Raw genomic sequence first — 25636 nt, 5'->3', positions numbered from 1 at the left:
AATTTAAATCTATTATATTTGATTTTACCTTAAAATAAGGGAGTGTTTAGAGCTTACTTTTTAGGTACTTAAGATAGTATTTTTTAAATTCATGTCTTGTTTCACACCCAGATTCCAACCATTAAGCATGTATTTTATATATGTATCAATATTCCAAATATTGCAATCATTTTTAAAGGGACTGTTAACAAATCTAGTCACCCGTAACTAGACCATGACTGACTTTTCCACAGGGGAAGAAGAGGTGAAGGTTTCGACCATGCCACTGTCAGCCTCTTCCCATTCATTACAACAAGGACAGCAGCCTACAAGTCTCCACACTACTGTGGCCTGACACCAGAACTGAGAGGAAAGGAGAGGATTAGACTCGGGGTGCTTGCATGGGCAACTGGATTTTTGCATGGTTCCTTTCTGACTTTGCATTTAATGTATACACCCAAAAGAGCCAATATAAACGTTCCTCATGGCGACAACTAGCGTGGACCTCGTAGTTGCTAAAGTATTTCTTCATTAGGCCTTTAACATAATTTATTAGCATAATAATTTTGCCATTGTTTCTCATAAGTGATACTATTTTTAACTCTTATAAATAAACTTAGAGTATTAATTAAGATCCCAGAGGAGATTAGCTAGACCTGTTCCTATTTGACTCTATTATTGGAAATATACAAAAGTAATGGTAGTTCTTTGTTTTTTCGGTTTGTGAAAAAAATGGTAATATTTTAATCTACTCCTGAAATTTTTGAAACATTAAGATAATGTCTATTGCATTATTTGAATTCTTGAAAAGAAAGAATACATATAAAACAAAACTGGTGGTGTCATTTAATGCTCAGAAAGATGTTGTCAGCTGTTTTTTTTTGGTTGCCTAGATTTATATCATATATTATGCATTACATGTATACAAACTGTTTTGTTCTTTCTCATTTGCACATTTGCACTTTTATTTTTGAATGGTTGTTAATTATACATAGATGGTTAAAAGGTAATATTATGGCCTAAATGCAATATCATCTGATTTCTAATGCACTGCCTAATATACCAGGAAATGCCTCAAAACAGAATTTCAACTTGTAGTTGAGTTATTAGAAACTTGACCATGGGGTAAACATAGTATGTAAGTAGCAGCCATAGTAGTGTAACGTTTTTATTGAACAAACAGTAGTTCAATAGAATCTATTTGGAAATTTCATTGTTAAATAATTGACATGTGATAAAAGTAACCGGCCAGAATAAGACTTACAGTAGAAGAAGGAAGCTGGGTGTCTTGTAAAAATGAGACCATATAGGTTGTAATAGATAGCCTTAGATGATGAGAGATCAGTGAGTGGGGTACTTCATAAGGCAGAATGTAAAGTGATGCTTTGATAATGCAAAACTTCTTGAAATAGTTTTAAAATGATAATAAAAAATAAACTGAACTTAGTTCTGAGCAGTGGACAAAATCTGATTTTAAAAAATTACCATAATTTGCCTAAAAGCATTTGGGGAGATGGAGAAAGCCAGACTTTTTGAGATTTAAAAAAACAGTTTAAAAAGTATGCCTTAATTTGTTTAAAAAAAAAAAAAGAACCATGAAAAGCGTACTGTGAATACCAAAAAGAAGTCTTAACAATACTACTAATAAAAAACATCTTATTTGAAGATGATGCTAATGTTATATGGCATTGGCATTTTTGGGTTGTTTTTTAATATAAAATATGGGAACTTCCTATTACATATAACAAAATAAATTGCTTCATCCTGAGGTATAGTGGAGTAAAGTGGAAATTTATTTTTACATATGTATTTTTTAATTTGGTTGAGGTCACAGAATTGACCAATTCTCTACTCATCTAAGTTGTTTTTAGAGTTCAGCATAAATATCAATTTCTAGCCTGCATTGAAAAGTGAATTTACAGCAACATTATAAGAAAACTTCTGTCTTTGAAAATACTAAAACTGTATACTTATTAAACTTCAGCCTTTTAATCAGACCTTAATTCAATTATGGGTTTCATTTGACTATAACAGGTCAATGTTTGCTGTGTGAAGTTCTGTGGGGTTAAGGCTTCTGGGCTTTGTGTGTTCTGGGTTAAGGCTGGAAATGCTGCTTCTTTTAATGATGCTCATTGACTCTTAGCTCTCTCCAGCGTTGATTGGCTTCCTTCTCTTGCAAGCACTCAGATGATTGGCTCCCATCTACTAACTGCTTGTGCTGGGAGGGGTGCTACCGGGCGAAGCTGCTTTCCTTCCCTTTCTCTGTTCCCTTTCACTCATAATTTGTACAGAAAATTTGTCCAAAGATTTTTCAGACTTGCTCGTAGTCCCCAGTAAGAGATCCAAAGCTGTCTGTCTCCTTTCTGTCTATTCTCCCTCTACTTCTGATGTACCATGAATTTGGGAAATGCTTTTAGGCAATTAGAACTCAGCATTACAACTTCTGTATATGGAGTGCTTAAAAACTTACTTTTAAGTCATTTTGTTGTTGTTTTTTTATTATTTCTAGACCCATAAGGCCTCACTTTTTTATTTAATGTGGTATTTTAGAAGTCTTTAAAATCATAATTTACTCAAATGCATGGAAGAAATTATATAGTACATAAAAGAATCATTTTATGTGATGGACAAATATAATTAAAATCATGGAAAGAATGAGAAATTCTAAGAAACTTCAGGTTTGTCAATACATTCTTGTATGATGCATCTTACACTGGGATACTTTTTAATATAGATTTCACCCCTTTGGCCACTGGCCATTATAAAGTGACTAGACTTCCTTAACACAGGTGTTTTTAACCTGGATTCTCAAACTCTTGGAAGGTCTGTGTGAAATGGTGGGTTTGTGTGCCGGTACATTTGCTTGTTGTTTTTCTGAGGAAGATCCATAGTTACTAGATTGATAAAGAGTTGGTGGCATTCTCCCTCTCCAAGAGGTTTCAAATGGCTGAAACATGACAGCTTCAAAATGCCTTGAGCCCCTGGAGGAAGTAGAGTCCTGCCCTGACTTTTAGTTCTGGGATGTGAATTGCTCTCTTATTTTCTCAAAGATTGCAGTGGAGAATGTTTTGATAAACAATGATTTCCTTCTCAATCTCCATTTGTTTCTTCAGGTTGCTCTGTGGTACATTTTCCCCTTTATTTCAGCAGATCATTGATTAAATATTAGTGCTCTGTAAGGTGACCTGAGCTAGGTCTTGAGGGACAGCAGTCCTGTGCAGGGTTAGTCCACATTACTTGTGTCAGGTCAGCCCTTGACACTCTCAGCAGCCACAGCAGTCCACAGTTATCCCGTTACTCATCTCAGCAGCTGCTCTGACAGTGGCAGCAAAGAATGGGAACTACTGATATCTCAGCTCTATAATGGAAACTGATTTGGAGGGAGACTTAAAAAATAGAAACGAAACACTAGAAAAAGACATACCGATCATATTCTATTTTATGTGTGTATGTGCTGCAGTCTCAGCCTCCTGGAAACCAAGTTATGTGCTGCTTTGAAGGAAGCAACATTAGTGCATTCTTGTCTCTGCATACTTGTACTGACATAGTTTATTTGTATGGTATTCCAGCTACCTTCAAAACTGCCAGAACTGCTTTCTGCTCTGGCACAGGTTCATAGGGAGGTACGGCCAGAGAGGAATTGCTACAAAATGCCCAGAGAACGGAAGGCATTATAGGAGATTTGAAATCGCACAAAATCGATCACTGTTGTTTGTAAGGTTTTAGATTTTCTTTTTTCTTTCTTTTTTTGATCATGAAGTTTTCTGAAATCTGTTTAATTGGCATAAAAAAATGAAACATCATCATCTTAATACTGCTACTACTACTACTAATAATAATAATGTATGTCTATGCAATAGCCAAAGTTGGATATCTGGTGATCAACCAGTACATCTGCTCTTAGTAAATGTCTCGCTCCATTGCAGAATGAACACTTGCCCTGCTTCCTGAGGTTGAAAAGTGGCTGTAGTATGTGCAGGCATTCACACATATATGTTTAGTGAGCAAATCAGACATTGTGCTGATTTAAAACAAACAAACAAAAAACAATAGGAGCTAGAAAAAGAGCTTGTTTAATAATAATAATGTAGGATTTGTTCCATTTAAATTAAAAGGGAAAGATGGTCCAATGAAGAACTGAGCTGCTGACCAGAAGGGCTGGGAAATAGACTTGATGAGGTGCATGGCTCCAAGGAAGCTAAAGCCTTGACAATGGGGAGTCAGGAGGGGTGGATGTGGTAGGATATTGGCACAGTGTAGCTTTTTTTTTTTTTTTAATATTTTATGTTTATATGAGTACACTGTTGCTGTCTTCAGATACACCAGAAAAGGGCATCAGATCCAATTACAGATGGTTGTGAGCCACCTCGTGGTTGCTAGGAGTTGAACTCATGACCTTTCGAAGAGCAGCCAGTGCTCTTAACCGATGGGCCATCTCTCCAGCCACAGTGTAGCATTTTAAGAGAAGTAATTTGGGAAGGTATTTCATTGCAATTAAGACAAATTAGAATCTAGTTTCAGGATGCCATTATTGGCCAGTGCAAAAAGATGACTTGGACTAGAATAGGTTTGGCTAGATCTCTACTGATCCTTCAAATTGTATTAAAATGGTCCAAAATAGCAGCTAGATTTAAAAAACACAGAACCAGGATCTTATTGTCACTCATTGAACACTAAACTGTTGTTTTGTGTGAAATCTAAATCACTAACTCACAACATAGGTAACAGAAAGTACCTACTTGGCCGCTTGGCTGCAGTGTTGTTGTCGATGTTGTTGTTGTTATTGTTGTGGTTTTTATTACTATTATTCTAGCTAGCCTCAAACTCACTATATTGCTAAAGATGACTTTGTGCTTCTGATCCTTCGACCTTCATCTCCTCAGTTCAGAATACTGGGATTATAGGCATGTGTCATCATGCCCAGTCTTGTGTGATGCTAAACATCAAACCCAGGGTTTCATGCTTTGCCAACTGAGAGCTACATCTTTAACCCCTATTCCCATCTCCCTGTGATGTCAAGTCCAGTTTGGTCTACATAGTGAGTTCCAGGACAGTCAGGACTTGTAGTCAAGTCAGTGAGGCATTTCTTACAAGTGTATGGTGTGAGTGATGTGGAAGGGCAGTCAGGGACATTGGATTTCATAACAGAACAGGATTAGTGTTCCGTGGATGACAAGTAAGGAGATTATTCTGGTTAGTGTGATGACTCGGTGCCAACTGATAGATGAAAATCAGGAAAAGTAGTGGATTGTATGGTTGGAAGAACAGCTGGCTTTTGTGACCCCTGTATGGTCTCTACCCTATTTTCCTCTAGTCTTTTTTGAGAGTAGATCTAAAATGTCAAGAGCATGGTGTTGCCTGTTGAATCCCAAGTCTGGTTTCCTCTAAGTTGAAATGATCCAAGGCAGACTTCCTGAAAGAGTGATAGGGGACCATCTGAGGGCAGGGCCTGGGAGAAGCCAGCGGTGAGGTGAGTGAGGCTTGAGAAAGCTCAGTGTGCAAAGGAGCTGTCATATGGGGATCTGAAAGCATGAGCACGGAGGAGATGTGGGGCAGGATGAGTCCGTTAATGAGCCCTTTGCAAAGCCAGATGCCTGGTTTCAGAGGCAAACTAGCATAGGCTCTCTGCTTACGAAGGCAAGATACTCCACACGGCTGGACTAGGCTCTTGACTACGGTGAGATGTGAGTTGTCACATGCTCCTGCATTCTAACAGTCAAAGGCTCTGCTTCATGTATATAGCAGGTTGAGAGCACAGCAGTGGAGTGGAGGACTTAATGGTTACCGTAAAACACAATACAAGTGTTTTGGTAACTTTCCTCCAATGAGATTATACTGTATGAACAAATAAAATCTACAGTTTTGAGGGCTAATATATTTTGGCCGTTATGCTTTATATCCTTAAGTAGATAATCTTCATGAAAAGTTACTGAAGTGTAGTAAGTGGATTGGAAATGAAGGTGTGTGTATGTGCATGTGTCTTCATCTAGTTAGTAGCAAATACGCTGCTACTTTGGAAGCAGCTTTAGTTTTCCGGAATGAGTGGTTTTTGATAATTAGATTTGCTTCCGTATATGTAGGATGAGATGCCAGCTGTGTCTTACTGCTCAACAATACTACATTCATGCGGACTGAGAAGACACTGTTGTGGACTTCCTGAGGAGTCTGTGATTTGCCTCTAATGTTACTATCTTAGTTTGATTTCTACTGCTCTGATAAAATACCCCAGCAAAAGCAGCTTAGGAAAGGGAGGGTTGTTTCTGCTCACAACTCCAACTTAAAGCTCATCACCTGGGGGACTTAGACTGCAGGGGCGTGTGCAGCTGTCATGGTTTACCATGGTTAAGCAGAGGGGGGAGTTAACCATGCGTGTCATGCCCAGCCAGTGTTCTCCATTTTTACACACGCCTGTACAGAAACTCAGAAAATGGTGCTCCCTATGTCTCCGAGAGGTCTTCCCCAGCAGTTAATGTAATCTAAATACCCCCACCCCCACCCCCAGTGATGAGTTCACAGGTCAATCTGATCTAGGTTTACCCTCGTTGAGACTCTTACCTGGCTGATTTTAGAATTTCTCAAGTTGGTAAAACTAACCACCACACCAGTTTTCATTACTAGTCATAAGGGGAAAAAAAATCTACTTTATACCTGTTAGGCATCTAGAACTGAGGTAAGCTTAAGTAAACCACTTGAAGACTTGACTCAGGTACCCAGAGTTTGTAAAGTAGTATGAAATGTTGGCTTCAAGAGACACTCCATTCTTTTTAGCTTCTTTGTGACCACACTTCCTAAACAGCTCATTGATCTCACTCTTAGCCCATTTCACACAGTTTGGAGTTTTTTTTTTTTTTTACTTTATCTGCATATATTTTATGCTTAATTTACTCCCGTGCTATGAGTTTTTGTTTCTTCAGTTTCTTCTGGGATATCTTTTTCTTCTGTGCAACCTCCTCTTCTGGCTTTGGAACGATCTGTTCCTTCTCAGTGAGGATCATCTCAATGTGGCAGGGGGAGCTCATGTGTGGATTAATCTGGCCATGAGCTCTGTAGGTTCGTCGGGGGGCATCTTAGGTGCCTTGTTCACCTGGATGTGTTCAATGACTAGAGAATCTACGTCTAAACCCTTAAGTTCACCATTGCTCTGCATTTTTTAAGCATGTGCAGCAAAAATTCAGCACTCTTTTTTTGGCCACCATCCCTGTGTCCAGCCCCACTGTTTGGCCTGGGCGCACCTACCGACTCCACCATTATACCGCCAGAATGGCACACATTGCTTCTTTAAAGTGACATTCTTCAGATACCTGGTGGCTTTGCCGATATGCATACCCTTGATGACCTGGGCAGTTTCCCAGGTGTTCTGAAAGTGAACATGAAGGTTGGAACTTCTTGAGTTGGATATTCTAAGGATTCCCAGAAACTCCGCACTGACCTTACAACGGTGCTGCCACAAACACTTCTTTTTAGTACTCAGACCTGCTGTTGCGTTCTTAAACTCAAAAGCATTACCCCTAACACACACACACCTCCCCCTCTGTGTACTTTATAAAGCTTTTAAAGTGCCCATGTCTTTCTTTTCCATAGATGTGAAGTTTATGTAAAATACAATGAATTGTTTAAATATGTACAGGACACTGGCCCAGTACTGCTCTTTAATTGTCTCAGTGAGAATTTGGGCCCCTTTATTGTTAGGGCAATGTGATAATGGCTGTACCTAGATTCATATTTTACCCAGTAAGCTAAAAGGCAAATAAATATCAAGCTTTAATATACTCATATCTCTCTATGATGGTACCACTTCAGCTTAAGTTTTGTTTGACAAGTTTTCATCCCCATCCTAACCGCATCCCTTAACAAAACAAACCCCAAAAGAGTAAGGAGCCAAAGCCTAGAGATCTTTGATTTCTTCTAGGAACACCTGCCTGCATAGTTTGAAATGGCAGTCACAGTCTTACTGTCTTGAGGATGCTTACTTAGCATCATGCAAGAAAGGGCTATGTTAGCCAGATTGTAAAGTAGACTGTTTGTTCTCTGTGTGGGCATAGCATGAGGCCTGTCTGCATGTATGCTATTGTGTCAGTCCCCTACTTGATTGATGACTAGAGCAGAGAAAATATTCTCATACTATATTTTGTGACTTCTCATGTATTTATTCCTGATGTTTCATTTCATTCATATATTTGAAATTAATGCTGTCTTTTAAAAATATTTTGTCATTTTCTTAAGTGCTTTTAAAAAAATAATAATACTGTTTAAATGTAGAGAGGTTGTAGAACTTGTCCTCAGCTTACCCTAGCCAGTCCTTCCAGATTTGTTTTTTTCCAAATAAAGATTTTTATAACCTTTTCTTATCAAAGTTTATACTAAATGAGACCATCCCACGTCACTTTTTAGAAAAACCTAAATTTTTTTGAAGATTTATATTACAAGCATGAGTTCCGATAGCTACCACAATCAACAGCAATACTCCTTGTAAGGATCGAGTAATAAAGAATCCATTCTCAGAAGGATTGTAATTTTTCCCCTTTGTAATCACATTCAAACACCAATTAGAGTTCCTTTAGTTCTGTCTGTATTTTCTATTACACACACATACAGCTCGCTGGAAAAAGAACTTAAAGATTCTGGATGTGTTTCCTCACTGAATGTTGTGTCTTACAGTTTAACTATTCTAGAAGTTTTCTCAAGGGCTTTTAGCTGACAGTCAATGAAAATAAAAAAGGCTTCCAAAATGGCCATGGACCAGCAGTTATCACATGGCCTATAAGCCATCAAGTAAAATGTGGCCCAGTGATCTTGGAGGAACTTGAAGAAATGGGGTTTGGGGCTGGCTGTGCCTTTCAAGTGTTCTTCATGTAAACTTCATTACATGATTGCCAATGTCAGAATTGCCAAAACAAAGTTTAAAAAGTGGTGGAATTTAATTTGCACAGAACATGTCATCAGTACCAAAGAGCACTTAGGACCAGCATGCATTATCACTAGACTGCTGGTAGTTGTAATACTGTGAAGCAGACAAGATCTCTGACAGCTGTGCAGTAATGGCTCTTAAGGTACATTGCAGCAACACCAATGGTGCTGAACACAGAAGAAGCAGTGTTCTCTGCCACACCTCGTACACTGAGAGATGCTTTGCTGGCTTTTTCAATCAAGGACATTGTGGCTTTTAGCCTACTGGAACAGGAAAACCTGCACAAGGATTTAAAGGTGATAGTACCATCAGCGTCTCCAAAGGGGGAAAAAAGTCAAGAAAGCTGCCTCTGGTGAACTGCCTGCTGCGATTTCCTGGTATGGCAAAGTTGAATTCCAGTGACTGGATTCTGGATTTACATTGCTGTTGGTCTCGGAACAGAGCAGAGTGGTCTGGAACTTCACTGCAATTGCTTGAAACCGTGGTCGGCACATTACGTGTAGCTGTTGCCAGAAGTCTGACTCCTGAAGCCGTGTGGTTGTTTATTCTTTGCTTTGCATTATTTTTCCCCTCTCTCCTTGTTAGGTCTATAAGTTGACTACCCAGTTAAATAAAGGTAAACCAGGCCCTGGGTTGTGAAGCCATCAGGCAAGGAGGAACATTTTGCATTCACCTTAAACTGAGTGCTGGGTTGCATGCTCTTGTTCCACTTACGTGTTTGCTGTTAAAAGAATATGCTTGTTTTGTTTTGTTTTACTAGAATCCATAAGTATAGCACTCGTGCAAGGCCCTGTGTTTGATCTCTAGCTCCTACTCCCCCCAAAACTCACCATGCTTATGGATTACTGCTCTGTCTATCTTAATTCTAAATGCCCACTAAGGCAAGATTGTTTATAAGGCTTATTTCCTTAACCCTTCTAGATTTGATCTCTAATAAAGCTTGCTGTTGTCTTCACATGGTCCAAGACAATCCTGCTAGATATAAACTCTTAAAGCCTGGCATGTTGCTTTTTTGAAATTGTTTTGTTTTGAGACAGGTTTATCCTTTTTAGCCCTGGCTGACCTGGAACTTGCTTTGTAGACTAGTCTGGCCCTGAACTCACAGAGATCTACCTACCTCTGCCTCCACACCTAGCCTCTCAATAAACTTTTAAATTTATTTAATAAAATAACCATGGGTTTAAATAATCCCCAGATATACAATTTAGGTTGTAATGATTTCAGATTTTAATTTTTGAACACCTTATATGCCATTCTTACAGCTTGTGTGCTCATCTTTTTCTTTGAACAAAGAATCACTTCTTGCTCCATGTAATTTACCACAATTAGTGGGGAAGTCAAAACTGGATCTTAATTCACTATGTAGAAAAATGACCCAGAACTTCACCATCTTCTGAGTGTTGGGATTACAGGCACGTGCAAACATGTCTGCTTATATGTAGTGCTGGGAATCAAACACAGGGCCTTGTATATGCTTAGGCAAGCACGCCATCAGCTGAGCTACACCCCTAATCCCATAGCTAGACCTTAATGTTTGCTAAATGTGTACTTTCCCTACAGAGCCGATAGTCCTAGGTTGATTTTGTTTTTGTTTTTTTTTTTTTTCCTTTCCTTCTATTATAAGAAAGAATAGTGTCTATTGGAGATGTTAGATGTCACTCAGTATATGCTGTTACAGGAGCCATTCTACTCTCCAATCCGTTTATTTTCAAAAGGGAGTTTGAGATTTTAAGTGATCACATTCTTTCCTTCCTTTTCTTTTGAATTAAAACAGCACATTTGAATAGAAGGCATAGTCTGGGTTTTGGAATTGACTGAAGAGCAACCACTGTGTTGTTAAATGTTGAACCAACAGATTTTTTACATTGGAAAGTTTTGATACTCAGTTTTGGCAAGTTTTTAAGATACTCTTTAAAAACCATGTAATACTTCTAAAAATCTTTTTTCACCTAAAACATTAGTTCTAATTTAGGCAAGTTTTTAAGATACTCTCTAAAACCGTGTAATACTTGTAAATCTTTTTTTCACTAAAACATTAGTTCTAATTCAAGGTCCAGAATACCTGCAGTAAGAGCTATAGTTTCCGGCTTGTATTGCAAGTGTACTCACATAACCTTCCTTCCCTCTTTCCTTCCTGCCTTCTTTTTCAGTGAGCTCGAATATTGACTGAGAATTGGTTCTGTCAAGACCATCTCTGGCAATCTGTTCCAAATTCAACTATAATAAATCATAACTAAGGATGAACACTTACATAAATACATATTTTTAAGTGATTTTAAAATAAAGTCTTTTTAGTGGACTGGTGGTAAGCATAAAAATCTTTGAATTCATCAGAGTCTTTTGAAATGCTGTCCTGCACAGGAGGATTGGCTTTTGTTTACTGGAAAGGATGTGTTCTTACTAGGACAGACTGACTGTGTGTGTGTGTGTGTGTGAGATAACAAGTTTAATAATTACAATTACATAGCATAAACATACATGGTAGCAATCAATCAAGTTATGTGTTGTTCACGAATTGCCCTCTTCTTTACATTGAAACATCACTTGAAATCAAGCGGAAAAGGTTTCATTTTAGCCTTGTAAATAAATAAGAGAAAGGAAAAGCAAAATAACCTTTTAAAAACAACAAAGCCTGTGTGCTTTAGTTTCACAGCTGAACTGGAAATTAGAGATTTCCCATGTCCTCCGTGTCCTCCATTGTTGGTGTGCTCCCGTTGAGGGACCTAGTGATACAGCACCATCACCCAGAGTCCTAGTTGCTGAGGGCTGCTCACTCATGCTGCTGTACACACTACAGAACTCGACAATTGTGAGTGACCTGTCGACCATTGAACTAGCCTGATACTCCTCTGTACTGTGTTCATGCATCACCCCCCTTTAAGTCACTGGGCTGTGCATACTGTCCCTGTAGTTTTACCTGTTCCATTTTGGTCTTTGGAATAGCTTTTTAGCTTATCTTCTTTCCCCTATTAATATACATTTGTTTCCTCTAGTCTTTGTTCCCTTACGCACATATTTAGTGAAATTTCAGTATGCACATGTTTGTTAGCAGAAAATGGGCATTTGTTAGACCAGCCAATCCCAAACCTTAAAAATGCCTCTGGATTTGCAAAACTTTTCCAACAGTGAGAAACGTTTGGAGCGTGTGAGTGATTTGTTACACTGCGTCTGGAGCTGTGTGAGTCATGGTTATACCATAACTATACCCATTCCCCTCTGTTTAATATGAAATTATGATCATGTTCTGAATTTTTTAAGTGAATTACAATAAAGTAAACCATTGTGATGTCCAGAAATACTTCAGCGTGCCACTCCTAACAAGTTATGAAGTTGCCAGTTATGATAATAATGTTTTGGAAAAATTAATAATTTTAGTTGTCTCATTTGAGATCTTTGTTAATTTATAAGCCCTTAAGATAATTCTGTGCTTGTAGGAGGTGTCTGAGAGTCAGATGAGGCTGACCAACCTTCACTGTTGTAATAAAAGTGAACTGTATAATCAAGATGTAATAAAGGCATAGCTTTAGTGACTTAACCTCTAGATCATTGGAAAACCTCTTAATCATAAGAACTGTGAACATCAGAAATCTTAGAGACTTCAATAGACAAAACCATTGAGAATTGCTGCAAAGTCAGCAAAAATATCCAACTTAAGCGCAAAGCTAAAGAGAAACTTGTACTCCAGGTTTTGTTTGTTTGTTTGTTGTTCTTAAGTACCTTAATCAACACTGAACAATCAAAAGCTGTTGCTGGCTTTATTGGGAAAGTCATTCAGCGGGGACCTGAGAAGCAAGCAGAACAGCGTGGCTATTGCAGGAGTGTAGGAACAGGGTGTACAGAGTCGACATTCCATACGGGTTTGGGGGTTGCTTTTGCTTCCGGAGCCTGCAAAGCTCCGACCTCCTTTTTGTAAGAGCTCAGCTTTGGTATCATCTAGTGAGACTAAACTTGAACTGTAACCTGTCTCTTCCTCACATTAAGACCTCCTCCCCTAGAATGCCAACTGTGTCTTATTCCTGGGATTGCTTTCCAGATATTCTGCTGCCGTCACGAACATCCACATGCACACGCACGCGCACGCGCGCGCACACACACACACAGTTGGTCCTTACTGAGTTAAACACAATTGCAAAAGTTTCTATAAAATATTTGAATTTTCAGAGTTCTTTAAGTATACCAAGGAGCTGTTTAAGACCTTTGTTTTTCTGATCGGGATCTCTTTAGGACAGCTTGTAATTGCCATTTTTCCCCCTCATAGTTAATCCTTTCATCTTTTCCCATTTGTACCTTTTTTCAGTGCTGCTTGACAAATCCATGAAGATTGATACTGCTTGCTTCTTACCTTTTGGGTGTAGATCAGATTCTCAGTTCAGCCACTCACACATAACTTGATTCCCAGTTCTCTCTGTAGCTCTCTGTAATATATATCAACAGTGCCTTTCTTAAAGCATGCGTACATCAGATGGTAGTAATTGACAGATGGTCAGATAATAATACATCTTTTTCACGAGAGCCATTCTTATTGCCAGTACTTGTCCTTATATTTTAGCTTATACAGTCCTTTTATAAAAGCATCTAGAAAAAACGGGGGGCTCAGCTAAGGTTGTGTTGTTTCTGATTTAGACATGCACATTTGTTTACATAGCGTTTTTTTAGATGTTCAGTACCGGTTTTCTTATCAGACACCACAGGTCTACTAAGTAAAATCATGCTCTGTCCCATGCACATTGCTAGACAGATAAGATTTTCCCCCTCATGTACTCATTTTAGAAAAAAACAGGAATGTATACTTGATAGATTTTATGTGATGGACTTGATCTAGTTACAGTGTATTCTATTTATATGTTCCCATCTTACAAGTTTGCCTAGGAAAAGGATACATAATTACAAACTGATAGATAAAGACTTCTTTAGTTTGGGTAAGGAGCATAGGGATTTTAAGAAGAGATACGGTTTTCACTCCCAGTTTTGTCATATGTAGGATTGGTTTTTTGTTGCTGTGTTTTAAACTTTTATACATTTTGTTAAATATACAGAAAAGTGGTAGAGTTAAACAAACCAAGCACTATGATAGAGACTGACACAGTATCTAAGGTGTTGCATAAACTTGTCTGAACTCTGTTGTTAGCCATGCTAGACTTAACCATTGTTACCCCGAAAAGGGAATTATTAAAAGCAGCCCGAACCACTCAATTGAGGCTACGTCATATGCCGACAATTAAAGAACCTATCCAAACAGATTATTTTGACGTGATTTGCTCTTCATGGGACGTCTTTTTGACTCTCATTGGTGACTGTATTCCATTCTCTTTGGGGCTTGATGTGTCAGTGGGGTGAAAGAAGAGCTAACTGCAAAGCCTCAGGTCTAGGCAGGCAACATCAGAGGAGAGAAGTCACAAGACACAGGAAAAAGCTATTTCCTTAAAAGTAGTTGTCAGTAAAAGATACCTCCATGACTACCTGCTCAGTTTCAAAATACGTTTAATCTCATGAATTTTTCAGTCGGATTGGAGCTGGGTCGTTCTTGACAAATTATTGCTTATTTCCCAGAGGACTGTCTTTAACAAAAGTAGAGCAGTTGTTGGTGTCAGTCAGAAGAACCCAGGCATGCCATTGCTGCAGTCTACCTCTTGCTCTTGTGTGTCTTGTCTCAACAGTGGCTCTGTGGTCTCATCTGTGAGGACTGATACCCTAGGATGCACTTCACTTTGTGCCTAGAGAGCCACTGCCTCTGCATCTCCACTCCCGATGCTGCTTAATCTGTCCTTTTTGCCAGGAGAGCCTGTTTCTCCAATAAAATGGGTGGGAGTGACGTGAACGTCGAAATGTGAGCCCTGCCTTTTCCTGTGGCTTAAAGTTAGTGACCTAAGATGGAACAGGGTTTTTTTTGTTTTGTTTTGTTTTTTGTTTGTTTTTCATTATTCCACACTTAGCTTTTTATTTTTTTCCCATTAGCATGCATAGAGCATTATGGATTCTAACTTTAATTCACAAGAATTACAATACTCTTATATTACAGATAGATAGTATATGTAAAACCTATCTTTGCTAATCTTTTCAAATATAATTTCATCAGATCTCCCTTGTGCAACTAACTTTTATATACCATCTCATTTTCATTTTCTTATTATTGATATTTAATACAAAAGATACATACGTTAAAAGTAATCACAGAAGGAGTCAGAAAGAACCTGTATCATGGTATAAATGTACAGCTCAGGGAAGGGAGGAAGAGAGGAAGGAAGGAAAGAAGGAAGGAGAGAAGTGGACAGAGGGAGGACAGACAGACAGACCAATCTGTCTAGGATGTCCGAGAGGGTTACTAATACTTATCAGTGCATAACTAGAATTCTCTTGCCTGTGAATCATTGCTCTCCCGTGGGAACGAGCTTCACCCATTCTTTTTCTGGCCTATTTTAGAAAAGTTATTTACAAATCTGGAAGCACATTATTCAGTGCCATTCGTCCCATTGCTTAGTGAGGGTCAGACACTATTTACCAAACCAAGGAGGAACTCAGAGACAGGTAGGAAAGAACAGACGTGAGTGAATGATTACAGGGCACTGTGGTGGTGACAAAGGTAGCCCAGTTATTCTTTACTAAAATGGTAAATCCCAAAGAAAACCTGAATTTTTACAGTAGGTAACGGTTCCCTTGTTGGGCAGAGTTAGATTTCCTTCCTCCTTACTAATTTGGAAAGTATCTATGGGGGCGTTTTATCAGGTTTATTCTCTTAGAGCAGATGTAGACCTCGAGGTGCTAACATGGTTCACATCTTGAATGTCTGCAATTTTGTAATCTGTTTCAGGGAAGCTGTGTTCCGTGAGTGCTCAGGTGGACTCCATGTCTTCTTGGGTGTAATTTTTGTGGTCGGCATGTTCCCCACAGGGCTTTCCCTAACCTGGCCCTAACCCTAACCTGCTCTGAGGCAGCGTTCGGTTTCATGCTTGTCAGAGCTCTTGTCTGTGAGCCTTTTCTTTCGTCGGCTTCTCTCTCCTTCCGTCATTGGGCTTTGTGTTGCTATCCTCTGCTTCAGGTTCCTTCTGATCCCTTCTGTGATTCCTTTTTGACATACGAATCTTTTACATTTACTCTATAGTTTGGTTTTTGTTTTCTAGATGGGTAGTGAGTGCTAGGTACCCGGGCTGGCTGAAACTCACGTTGTAGACCAGGCCAGCCTCACATTTATGGTGATCCTGTTGCTTCTGCCTCTTGTGATTTGTGGTAATCCTTTTGCTACTGAGATGATAGGTATGCACACAATACCCATCAGTGTGTTCCTTGTTTATATACACGTTTGCACATAGACATCCTTGATAAATTAGTATCTGGAAACCTTCTTGAACTCAAGATGATCTTATTCTCCTCCAAATAGGCTTAATAGATCCTTACAGGAACATTCTAGAACAGAAAAATGCGCACTTTGTAAAACACACCTGCTTATGCTTTTGTGATTGCCCAACTCCTTCCGTTCTTCACAGGAGGCTCTTTCTTTCTTTCCCTGATCTTCCTTGGGTACCAGTGATCCCATTGTGGGATGGCAGAATTACTCACTTCCTTTTTTGTGCCTTATAGAACCTGTTTGTTTCTACCACAGTATGTATTGTTACACATCCTGATTATATTAGATATCTTTCTTTCTTGTACTCTGTGTAGCTGCCTAGACCAGCACTGATTGGTAGTAAATTTTACAGAAACAAATGCTTATTTTGGTTACTGATGCTGACATTTTAAAATTACATAACCTCTACTTAACTTCACTGGGCTGGAGTAATGATGGCATAGAACACGGTGAGGGAGGAGTGTCTGAAGTAGTGGTGAATGTTCCTTGCAGTTCTTGGTTCCTGTCCTTTATACAGAATAGCGGAAGGATGGCTTTTTAAGAAGCATGTCTGGCTGTGCATGGTGGCAAACACCCTCAGTCTCAGCACTCCGGAGGCAGAGGTAGATGGCTCTCTATGAGGCTAGCTTGATCTACAGAGAGAATTCTAAGCCAGCCAGGGCTACATAATGAGACCCTGTCTTTTTAAAAAAAAAAAAAAATAGCATTTTTATTAAACAATACTAATGCATCGGGTCTTTTAAAGTACATATTTTAAGGTGCGTGTTGGGGCATATGATTAGTATTAAAATATCTTAGTGGCTCATTTCTTTCTTGGTTACGTTGAGGGAAGCTTTTTGGACCCTTAAACCTCCACCTGGCTTCGGAAAGGTTTGCTTGTTTTTGAAAAGCGCTGTTTTTCATTGCATGCTACACTTTGAACTTTGTACAGGGTCTTCAAGTCTGCAGTTATCTCGAGATAAGGAAAAGCTGAGTATTGCTCACACTGTGTTATCTGGAATAATCTGGGTGAATGAAAAAAATGACAGCTTTTTGCGGGGAAACTGCGTAAAAATTGATTGAAGACCTCCATTCTAATTAGCAGAATGACAAGAGATAGTCTAAAATGCCCAAAGCATGTCCTGCCGACCCTGATCGCCCATTGGGGCCACTTTGCATAAACAAAGCTTGACTTTTAAAGATTTTGTTAAGGCATCTGACATTCCCGCTTAGAGCTCTTTGTCATTTTAATTAATTTCTTTCTTCCTTCCCTTCTTCCTTCCTTCCTTCTTCCCTTCCTCCCACCCCCACCTACCTCCCCACCCTCCATTCTTCCTTTCTTTCCTTTTTTCAGTCTACAATCTTATTTTAGGACCATTAAGTCTGTGCTTAGTCTGTGCTCAGGCAGCTCAGCTCTGCCATACTGGTCTGTCTTGTTTTATAATAAACATAGTCTTAGAAATTTGAGTAGAAACTCTTATCATTTAAATGGAGTCTTTTTAATAAGCTGATTGTATTTATGTCTGAAAGAATTTCTTGACAGCCCTAGGGATAATTTTAGTTAATAAATTCTGGTGATTTTGCTGCTGTCCTGAAGAACCTCTTACCCATATACAAAACTTAAGTTGTAATATGGCACTTTTTTCTATCCTTTAAATTTTGGTTTGGCATATTCCTTTATATTAGAGTCACAAGAAGATAGGCTGTTGAAGTTTGAGGGAGCTAGGCTTTCATGCAGTAAATACTGATAAACTGTAGTGAAAAGGATTGGAGAGAGCAGCAGTGTGGTGACACTTGGAGGCCGTTTCCTGTGCACCACTGAAAATGTACGCTGTAGGGCAGAGAAGAGGGAAACGTGGGAGGAAAGGAGAAGTGGACTGACTCACCATGGGAAAGAGCATGAAGATGGACAAACGGGATGAGTTTAGGACTGCTTCTGAATGGAACTCAGTGATGCCTTCTCATGTGGGCTGTCAAGCCACTCACAAGTAATTTAACTTGACATAGGCTCTCTGGCCCCAGTACTATAGTCATTAGTTGAAACTTAAGACTTTGGGCCAAGTTTGTAGGCCAGCTGCTCCCACCAAAGCATTGTATCAAACTACTTTAGTTGATAGGGCCTATGTGTTTATAGAGTCCTGCCAGCACTAATTAAATACTTTAAAAAATAAAGTGAGTATTTACTTGGTCTTTTCAAATTCTGCTTGTAGGGTGTTCATGGCAGACATGCTAAGCAGGTTGGCCACACAGTACCTCTGTGAGCATGGTGGCTGCTATAGTTCCTAAGACGAGACCTGTTCCCAGCCAGTAACTATAGTTCCTAAGACGAGACCTGTTCCCAGCAAGTAAATATGCTGCCATGGCTCACTGGAAAGTGACCAATAGAGAGACATTTGTTGTTAGTCACTTACCAAGAAATGACTGTGCTTTTGATGATGTTTCCTTCTTTCATTCTGTCTACCCAGGGGTAAGGCAGTAGAGACTGGGTAGGATACAGGCTTGAGGTTATATTGGGAGGCAGCCCTGGTGCTGCCTCCTACAGCCAAGTGACAGCTTTCAGCCCAGTCCTTTGTTGAATAGACCTGCTGACTTCTTGCAGTGAATTTCTGGTGTGAATCCTTAAAAGATAATTCAGTTGCATCAGATTTGAGTCAGTGGTCCATGTGCTGATACTGTTTGGGGGAAGACTTTATTATTGGAGCCTCAGAAGCAAAGGAGCCCCCTTCCTTTGCCAGTGGTTCTGATGGTGACTTTGCCTCCGCCTCCCTCCCATGACACTTAGAATGACTACGGACAGGAGGGAATGGTGCTGGTGAGCATCCCAGAATATGTAGGGCAGCAATCACCAATGAGGATTGTATTGTGGCGTCCAAAGCCAGCTGCCAAGCCAGGGTGTGGCTCAGCAGTAGAGCACTTGTCTAACACCACCGCTTATTACAAAAACAAGCCTTGCCTTGTTTCTAGGAATGGTCTTAGTCTACTGAGTCTACAGTCAGAATGAATCTGGGTCAGGGTGTGAGGTAGTGTAGCTGGAGCTGTTTTGATGAAGTTAGTTAGCATTACCCGGTTTCCTTTCTTTGCATTAACTCTCAGCTCAGCCCTAGAGAAGGGAGCAGGGGAGGGAGGTAAACTTTTCCTCTTAGCTCTTTAGAATGTGTTCACATTCCACGAGCTAAGGCTGTGGGTCCTGTCCTGGGACAGACATGCCCCCTCCCTCAACCATCCACACTGTAAGCAACACGCTATGCTCTCAGGCTCCCAGAATGGTTAGGGCACTGGCTTTGCTTTGAGTGCGTATATGGGGAGATGTTGTTTGTTGGTTTTCAGTAAAGATTGTTAAAAATTACAAACTGAGAGATTGTTTCCCAAGCTACCTTACAATCAAACTATACTGGGAAGATCCTAGTTTCCGGTTGTTTGTGTGTTGCGTACCACAGATGACATCTTTGGCTGACACTATTACTGGATTGTATTATTTTGTAGAGCAAATAGCCTTTGATTAAAAAGAAAGGAAACATGGGCTTTATTTGTTTTATTTTTAAGTGGTTCTTGGTTGGCAGCAAAGCCAACACCTAAGGTAAATGGCTCTCCTTCGAGCCTTGCTTTGCTGCCTCTGCTTGTGTTATGATGCCACTTCATAGTAAAGTCTCCTGAATGTGTTACTCTGTAAGTGGAGGTAAGTGGTCTTCAGTTTCTCTCTTTTGACAAATGTAAGAACATAGAATGAGTGGGGTAGGGGAGAGAGAAGCCGGGCATCGGCGTGGGCACCTTACTGACCTGGACCATCCAGACCCAAGAGCATCCTGTAGTCCTTCCTATGTAGCTAGCTATATGGCAGTTTTATCCTTCCAAGGCTGTCTTGTTTCCCTTCCACGAAGGTTTCAACTGTTTCTTATGCATAATAGAGCACCATTCCAGAAGCTAGACTGCCTTCTCTACCAGGCCATCTTGTAATTGACACATGTATGATTTCAGTTTTTTATCAGAGGGTCTTATTCATGCCTTGTCCAAGTGGTGGAGCTAGAGGGAGAGACTGACAATTATATTCTCAATTATATTAGAACCTTTAACTCTAGGGATTGCTGGATCCTGGGGGTAAAGTAGAGTTGATTCAATGCTTCCAAGCATGCAGGAAGCCCTGGGTTTGAGTAATTCCCATACTCCAGAGCCAGAAGCAAGAGGAGCAGTCATTTGTGCCTTCATGGGGAGTTCAAGGCCAGCCTGAGATACAGGAGACCCTGGTCTCAAGGGTGGGGGTGGTTTCATGGGGCTTAGGGTATCAGTGATAGAATGCTTACCTAGTAGCTCACAAGAGGTCTTGAAGTTGACCTCCAATAACACAAGGTACAGGGAGTGTATGTGGAGGGGTGTTTCTCCTGGCTACAATGCTAGTCTGTTTCTTAAGGTACGTTATTTCTCTGTCCCCACCCTGAAAGATGGACCAGTGATACTTCCTTGGCTTTTTTGTTTGTTTCTTAGTTTTTGTTCTCTTTTTAATTGTGGACCTCATAGAACCTTGGGTTTTCCCCTTAAATATTTGACTCATTTAAAAAAAAAAATCAATTAATAGTCTATACAAAGTAGACCAAGTGAAAGCTTGTTAAATAATTTGTTTTTTAAAATATATTCCTCAGTATCTGGATTCAGGTTACCAAAAATGAGTTCTATAAACATGGGCAGCTTTTTTCTCTTTTGGGGCGGTCTTACCAGCTTGCCCTGGTTCTCATGCCTACTCAGCTGGAGAGTATTAGCTAGGATTTAGGTGTGCACGGCTAGTCCCTGTGTGTCCTTTATCTTTTAAGTCCTGCCTACCTCACAGGGTTGTTGTGAGGATCAAATGAAATCAATAACTATGCAGTACCTTGTAAATTGTACAACACAATGCAAATGCAAATAATATGCAGGTGTGAAAAGGACGAGGCTTAGTAAATAATAGCAGCTGTGAGGGAGGATAGTTCAGGTTGAGGAGTCCCCACCACCATTGTGGTGTCCGCCTAAGTGTACAGTGCCTCTTCTCCGTTTCCGTCAAGTTTAGAGATGATCTCACTTGACTTAGTTGTGTTTGTCTTTTATGAAGAAGGTTAGTACCATGAGATGCTTCATTTGCTGAGACCTAGTAGAATCTGGCCTAGGTCAGTGATGGGGCAAACAAAATTTGAAAAGAATTCTGACTTAACCAAAGTGCATGGCCTGCCTGCCTAGTCACCGTCTCTGCTGTCATCTCCCTCCATGCTGCCTGCTGACCAGTTCTGTAGAAAGAGATATTGTTGCTTTTCAAAAACTGTAGTTGGTTATTTGATTCATTCTCAATAAAATAATTATTCTAAGAAGTTGTTAGACTTTACCTTCCCAACCCCAAATATCATATGTGAGTTCTAAAAAGTTTAAACAACAGTTTATAAAAATTCATTTTTACACTGCTAGTCTCTTCTATTTGACACTATCCATAAATAGACTCTGAAAACTATAAGACTCCCCGGCTCAGCCCCTGTTTGCTGTTCTTCAGGGGAAATGTCCTTTCTAAATTCAGAAGCCTGCGTTATCTGCTTGCTTCCCTGAAATGTATTACCAATTTTATAATCAGGAGAACTTCATTTTCTTTTAATATTAGATCATGTTTATTCTTCATTAAATGACTTTCTCCCATTTAATAAACTCAGAAATGAGCTTCTAGATTGAACTTCACAGGGTTTTTTAATGGTCTACGTCAGCATCGGCCGAGCTGGCTTAAATGCCTCTCGGACTGACAGCTTATCCTTTAGCGGGTGCTGGCTTGTCTCTGGAGCACTGAGTCTTGCAGCTGGATTGTTGATTTGCACCACCTGTAGAGATCAGTCTAGAAAGGGAGCAGCAGGCCCTCCTGTCCTGTCCTGTCCTCCTGAGAGAGCTTCCCTGCCCCCTCACTTAGGTCCCGAGCTCACAAGCACAGACCTAACCCAGTTTGTCTCGGTAGGATAACCCACAAACGCTCAGTAAAGAAAAAAAAAATTCCTCTCCCGCTTAACCACTAAAGAACAACATATGTTTCTAACGTCAGCTTTTTATTTTTTTTTTTATCTTTCATTTTTTGTTGGTAAATCTCCCAGACAACAACAGTTCTGTAGAGAGTTTAAATATGAAGGAATGGCAGGACGGGCTAAGGGCACTTCTACCCAACATTAACATCAACTTTGGTGGACTGCCCAATTCTTCTTCCCCCTCCAACGCCAACCACAGTGCACCAACGTCCAACACTGCCACCACGGACAGCGTGAGTTGGGACAGCCCTGGCAGCTGGACAGACCCAGCCATCATCACAGGTAACTTCCTCCCCGCCCCGGCCCCGCCCCCTCAGCTCCACCCACAGGCGTCAGACTAAGTCAGAGCAGGGGTCTCTGCTGCACAAGTTCCTTTTCACAAAGCCTGGTTTGTTCTTATTGTCGTGGTGAACCTGTCAGCCTAGTTGTGTTCCGAGGCGCTTGTGCCTTGGTCACTCCTTATGCTCTAAGTAGGTGTTACCGTCTGGCAGCACGCGTGTATTTTGTAGGCCTCAAAGTACTACAGGATCTAACTGAGCCATCTTAAGAGAAACATACTCCACTCTTTATAAAGCTCTCTATATAAGGCTGTCTGTGTCCAGATCCCTGCTAGAGGCGGGCGGGCGGGCGGGCGGGCAGATGGGGAAACACACCATTTACTTTTGGGAGGCCTGGGGATCTTTGGCGGGGAGGTTGCTTGTTTGGTGGGGATTTTTGGTTTTGTTTTTTTGCTGTTCTGCCTCTGAAAGTGAGGGACCAAGTTTTATGAGGGTTTGTGTCACAGTAAGTCTTGGTCATTGCTGGAGAAGGGGGAGGGAGGGTGGCTAAAGGATCATAAGGCTGAAAAGGTTTCATTTGGAAATTGACAATTGTAATTTATTTCTTGGATGGCCAGATCACTCTTTTAAAGTTTACCTGAGTAACTTGGCCCTCTTTCCTGACAGACTCACCATTTTCTTTTTGTCTCCTGTTTCCTCTGTAGGTATTCCAGCATCTTCAGGAAACACTTTAGACTCTATTCAAGACGACAATCCTCCACACTGGCTAAAATCCCTACAGGCCCTCACAGAGATGGACGGCCCCAGCGCTGCCTCGTCACAACCCCATCACAGCGCCCCCTTCAGCACACAGATCCCTCTGCACAGAGCCAGTTGGAACCCCTACCCACCTCCTTCAAATCCCTCCAGCTTCCACTCTCCACCCCCAGGCTTCCAGACAGCCTTCAGACCCCCCAGCAAAACCCCCACAGATCTGCTACAGAGCTCTACACTGGACCGCCACTAAGCAAAGAGGGAATTGAAAAGGGCAGGATTTGTCCCACCCTGTTCCCCCTTAGCCCACTCACAGCTCCCTTCTCATCTCTTAACGTTCTGAAGAATCCAGTTCCTGATTGGTTTTTTTTCTCCCTACCCCCAGATTCGATGCGATCACAGCGTCTTTACCATCTTTTCTTTCATTGTAAAAAGTTTCGGTTGATCCAGCATTTGAGTGAGTGACACTGTTGAATGTTTCTGGGGGGCAGGAATTGCCTTTTTAAGCAGAGGAAAAAGAAAATCAAAAGGCAGTCTCAATACTTAGAAAATTACTGTTTGTCTGTCGCTCATAATGACATAATCTGCTTAGCAGAAAATGACAATTAATCTATAGGAAAGGTCAAGTAAATGTATTATCAACTGCAGAATTGAGAACACGGCTGATTTAAACGAGATTGCTAAGTTCATGGGGGAAAGCAGTGGTCCTGGCTTCCATCTTGTATTCAGCTTTTCACTATTGCAGGAAAAATGCTTTTAATTTTAAATTCTTTATTGAATTGATGGGGAGGACTCAATTGTGTTGTTAAGCAAAGGGATTTATTGGAAGTTTCTGAGGAGATAAATTGATCTGTAGTCATAACTGGCCTACTGCTGAAGAGTTTATAAAGAAGGAAAAGTAAGTTTTTAAGGAGAAAAAAATTTGGCTTTAGACTTAAATTCAGATGTTTTAAAGGAAAAAGATATTCACAGATTTAATACCAATCCTTTATAAGAGCTGAATTATATGTGATTTCCTCAGTCTTTCTCCTCTGTCAGAATCTTTTTTTTCTTTGACCATAAGTCCACCTGACAGGGCACTCTGAGCCAGCACTGCTCTGGGGCCATCAGATCACCAACAGAAGCAAATCTCTGACCTCTTTGCCTGCAGCTTTACTTAACCCTGTAGTTTCTGGACGTTTGTGCAGTATTGAAAAGACAGGAGAAAAGAAAACAAACCTGGTTATAACCTGATGCTAAAACTAAAAACAAGGAAATGTACCTCTTTCTTCAGAATTAAAACTAAAATCTTAAATAAAACAGAAAACTTGATGGTGACCCTCGGATGATTCTTGTTTTTGTTTTTTCAGTTTGTTTCGTGTGGGTTTGGAATATTTAATGATGCAGTACCATATGAGTTTCCATTAGATTTTACATCTTCAGCTGTGGAGCGTGGTTCTGAGGAAATCAGAACATAAAATAAGAGTTGTCTTTGTTAGCCACTGCTAGTTTTAAGGCTCAACCCCTCTTGCTCTCAACGCTCCTCTTCCAGTGGCTAAGACCTCTCTCTTAGAGATGCAGAGCAGACCTTGATAGCTGAAGCCACTCATCAGGAGTGAGTAGGAGCCTGACATGCTGAGATGGGTCTCCAGGAAGAGTTGGAGGAGCGGTGGTGGGAGCAACAGCATCCCAGTAGCATCACCCTCTGAGCTGCAGGAAAGAGACACAGCAGCCCTGGGGTGGACAGTCCAGACACCTGTCTTGGCCAGCCAGAGTAGGGGGGCCTGACTAAAGTAGTGGAGGCTCTCACTAGAAGACTGCGTTCAGTTGGCAGTCTCGTAAGTAGTATCCAAAGAGAATCTTCTATAGGACAAATAGAGTAGATTGAATTGTATACAATGTGTTTTGGAGTGGACTTGTTTTTTTTTCTCTTAATCTTATCTTTACTTCATTTAAAGAAAGCAGTTTTTTGAGTTTTTTGTTTTGTTTTGTTTTGTTTTGTTTTTTGCATATACACCTATAATCTCATAGGCTGAGACTGGAGGATTCCCATGAGTTCCAGGCTAGCCTGGGGTATAGAGTGAGACCCTGTCAAAAACCGTAACAAAGTAAAAAGAAAACAGTATTTTAGATAATAAACAGTATATTATTAAATATCACCACAAGTACAGGCTACACAACAGGGTAGGAAGAACCCATTTTGTAAACAGAAATGTTGCAGTGATGTGAAAGAACTGGGAACTGCGGGCTTTGTCCTGGGACCTTCACCTTTGTTTCCTGAACCTGCAACCCCTAGGAAACAGACCTTTTCAGAAGCAAATGGGGGAATCCTGCAGTTGGTACAGCAGTAAAAATGATGCCTTTTCTGTAAAAGAGACATTCTGCCTTGCTATAATTGTGT

General features: G+C 40.4%; 1 protein-coding gene across 6 annotated transcripts in view; it reads left to right on the top strand.

The window, feature by feature from the left end:
* The window catches only part of Cnot4 (CCR4-NOT transcription complex subunit 4), a 111129-nt gene extending 86555 nt beyond the window's left edge, over nt 1–24574 (top strand). For 2 of the 6 annotated variants that reach the window (XM_021164400.2, XM_021164399.2), the window contains exon 11: nt 23208–24573. In XM_021164400.2, coding sequence (XP_021020059.1) covers nt 23208–23509 — 302 coding nt within the window. In that variant the 3' untranslated portion in view covers nt 23510–24573. Of the gene's footprint in view, nt 1–233; nt 4292–22294; nt 22508–23207 lie in introns of those variants that run through there. The other 4 variants (XM_021164397.1, XM_021164398.2, XM_021164401.2 and 1 more) reach the window with 4 other exon arrangements.
* The last annotated feature ends 1062 nt before the right edge of the window (nt 24575–25636 follow it).

This window comes from Mus caroli, chromosome 6 (genome assembly GCF_900094665.2).
Source record: "Mus caroli chromosome 6, CAROLI_EIJ_v1.1, whole genome shotgun sequence".
In the NCBI taxonomy this organism is placed as follows: Eukaryota; Metazoa; Chordata; class Mammalia; order Rodentia; family Muridae; genus Mus; species Mus caroli.
This window is presented reverse-complemented; position numbering and strand designations above follow the sequence as displayed.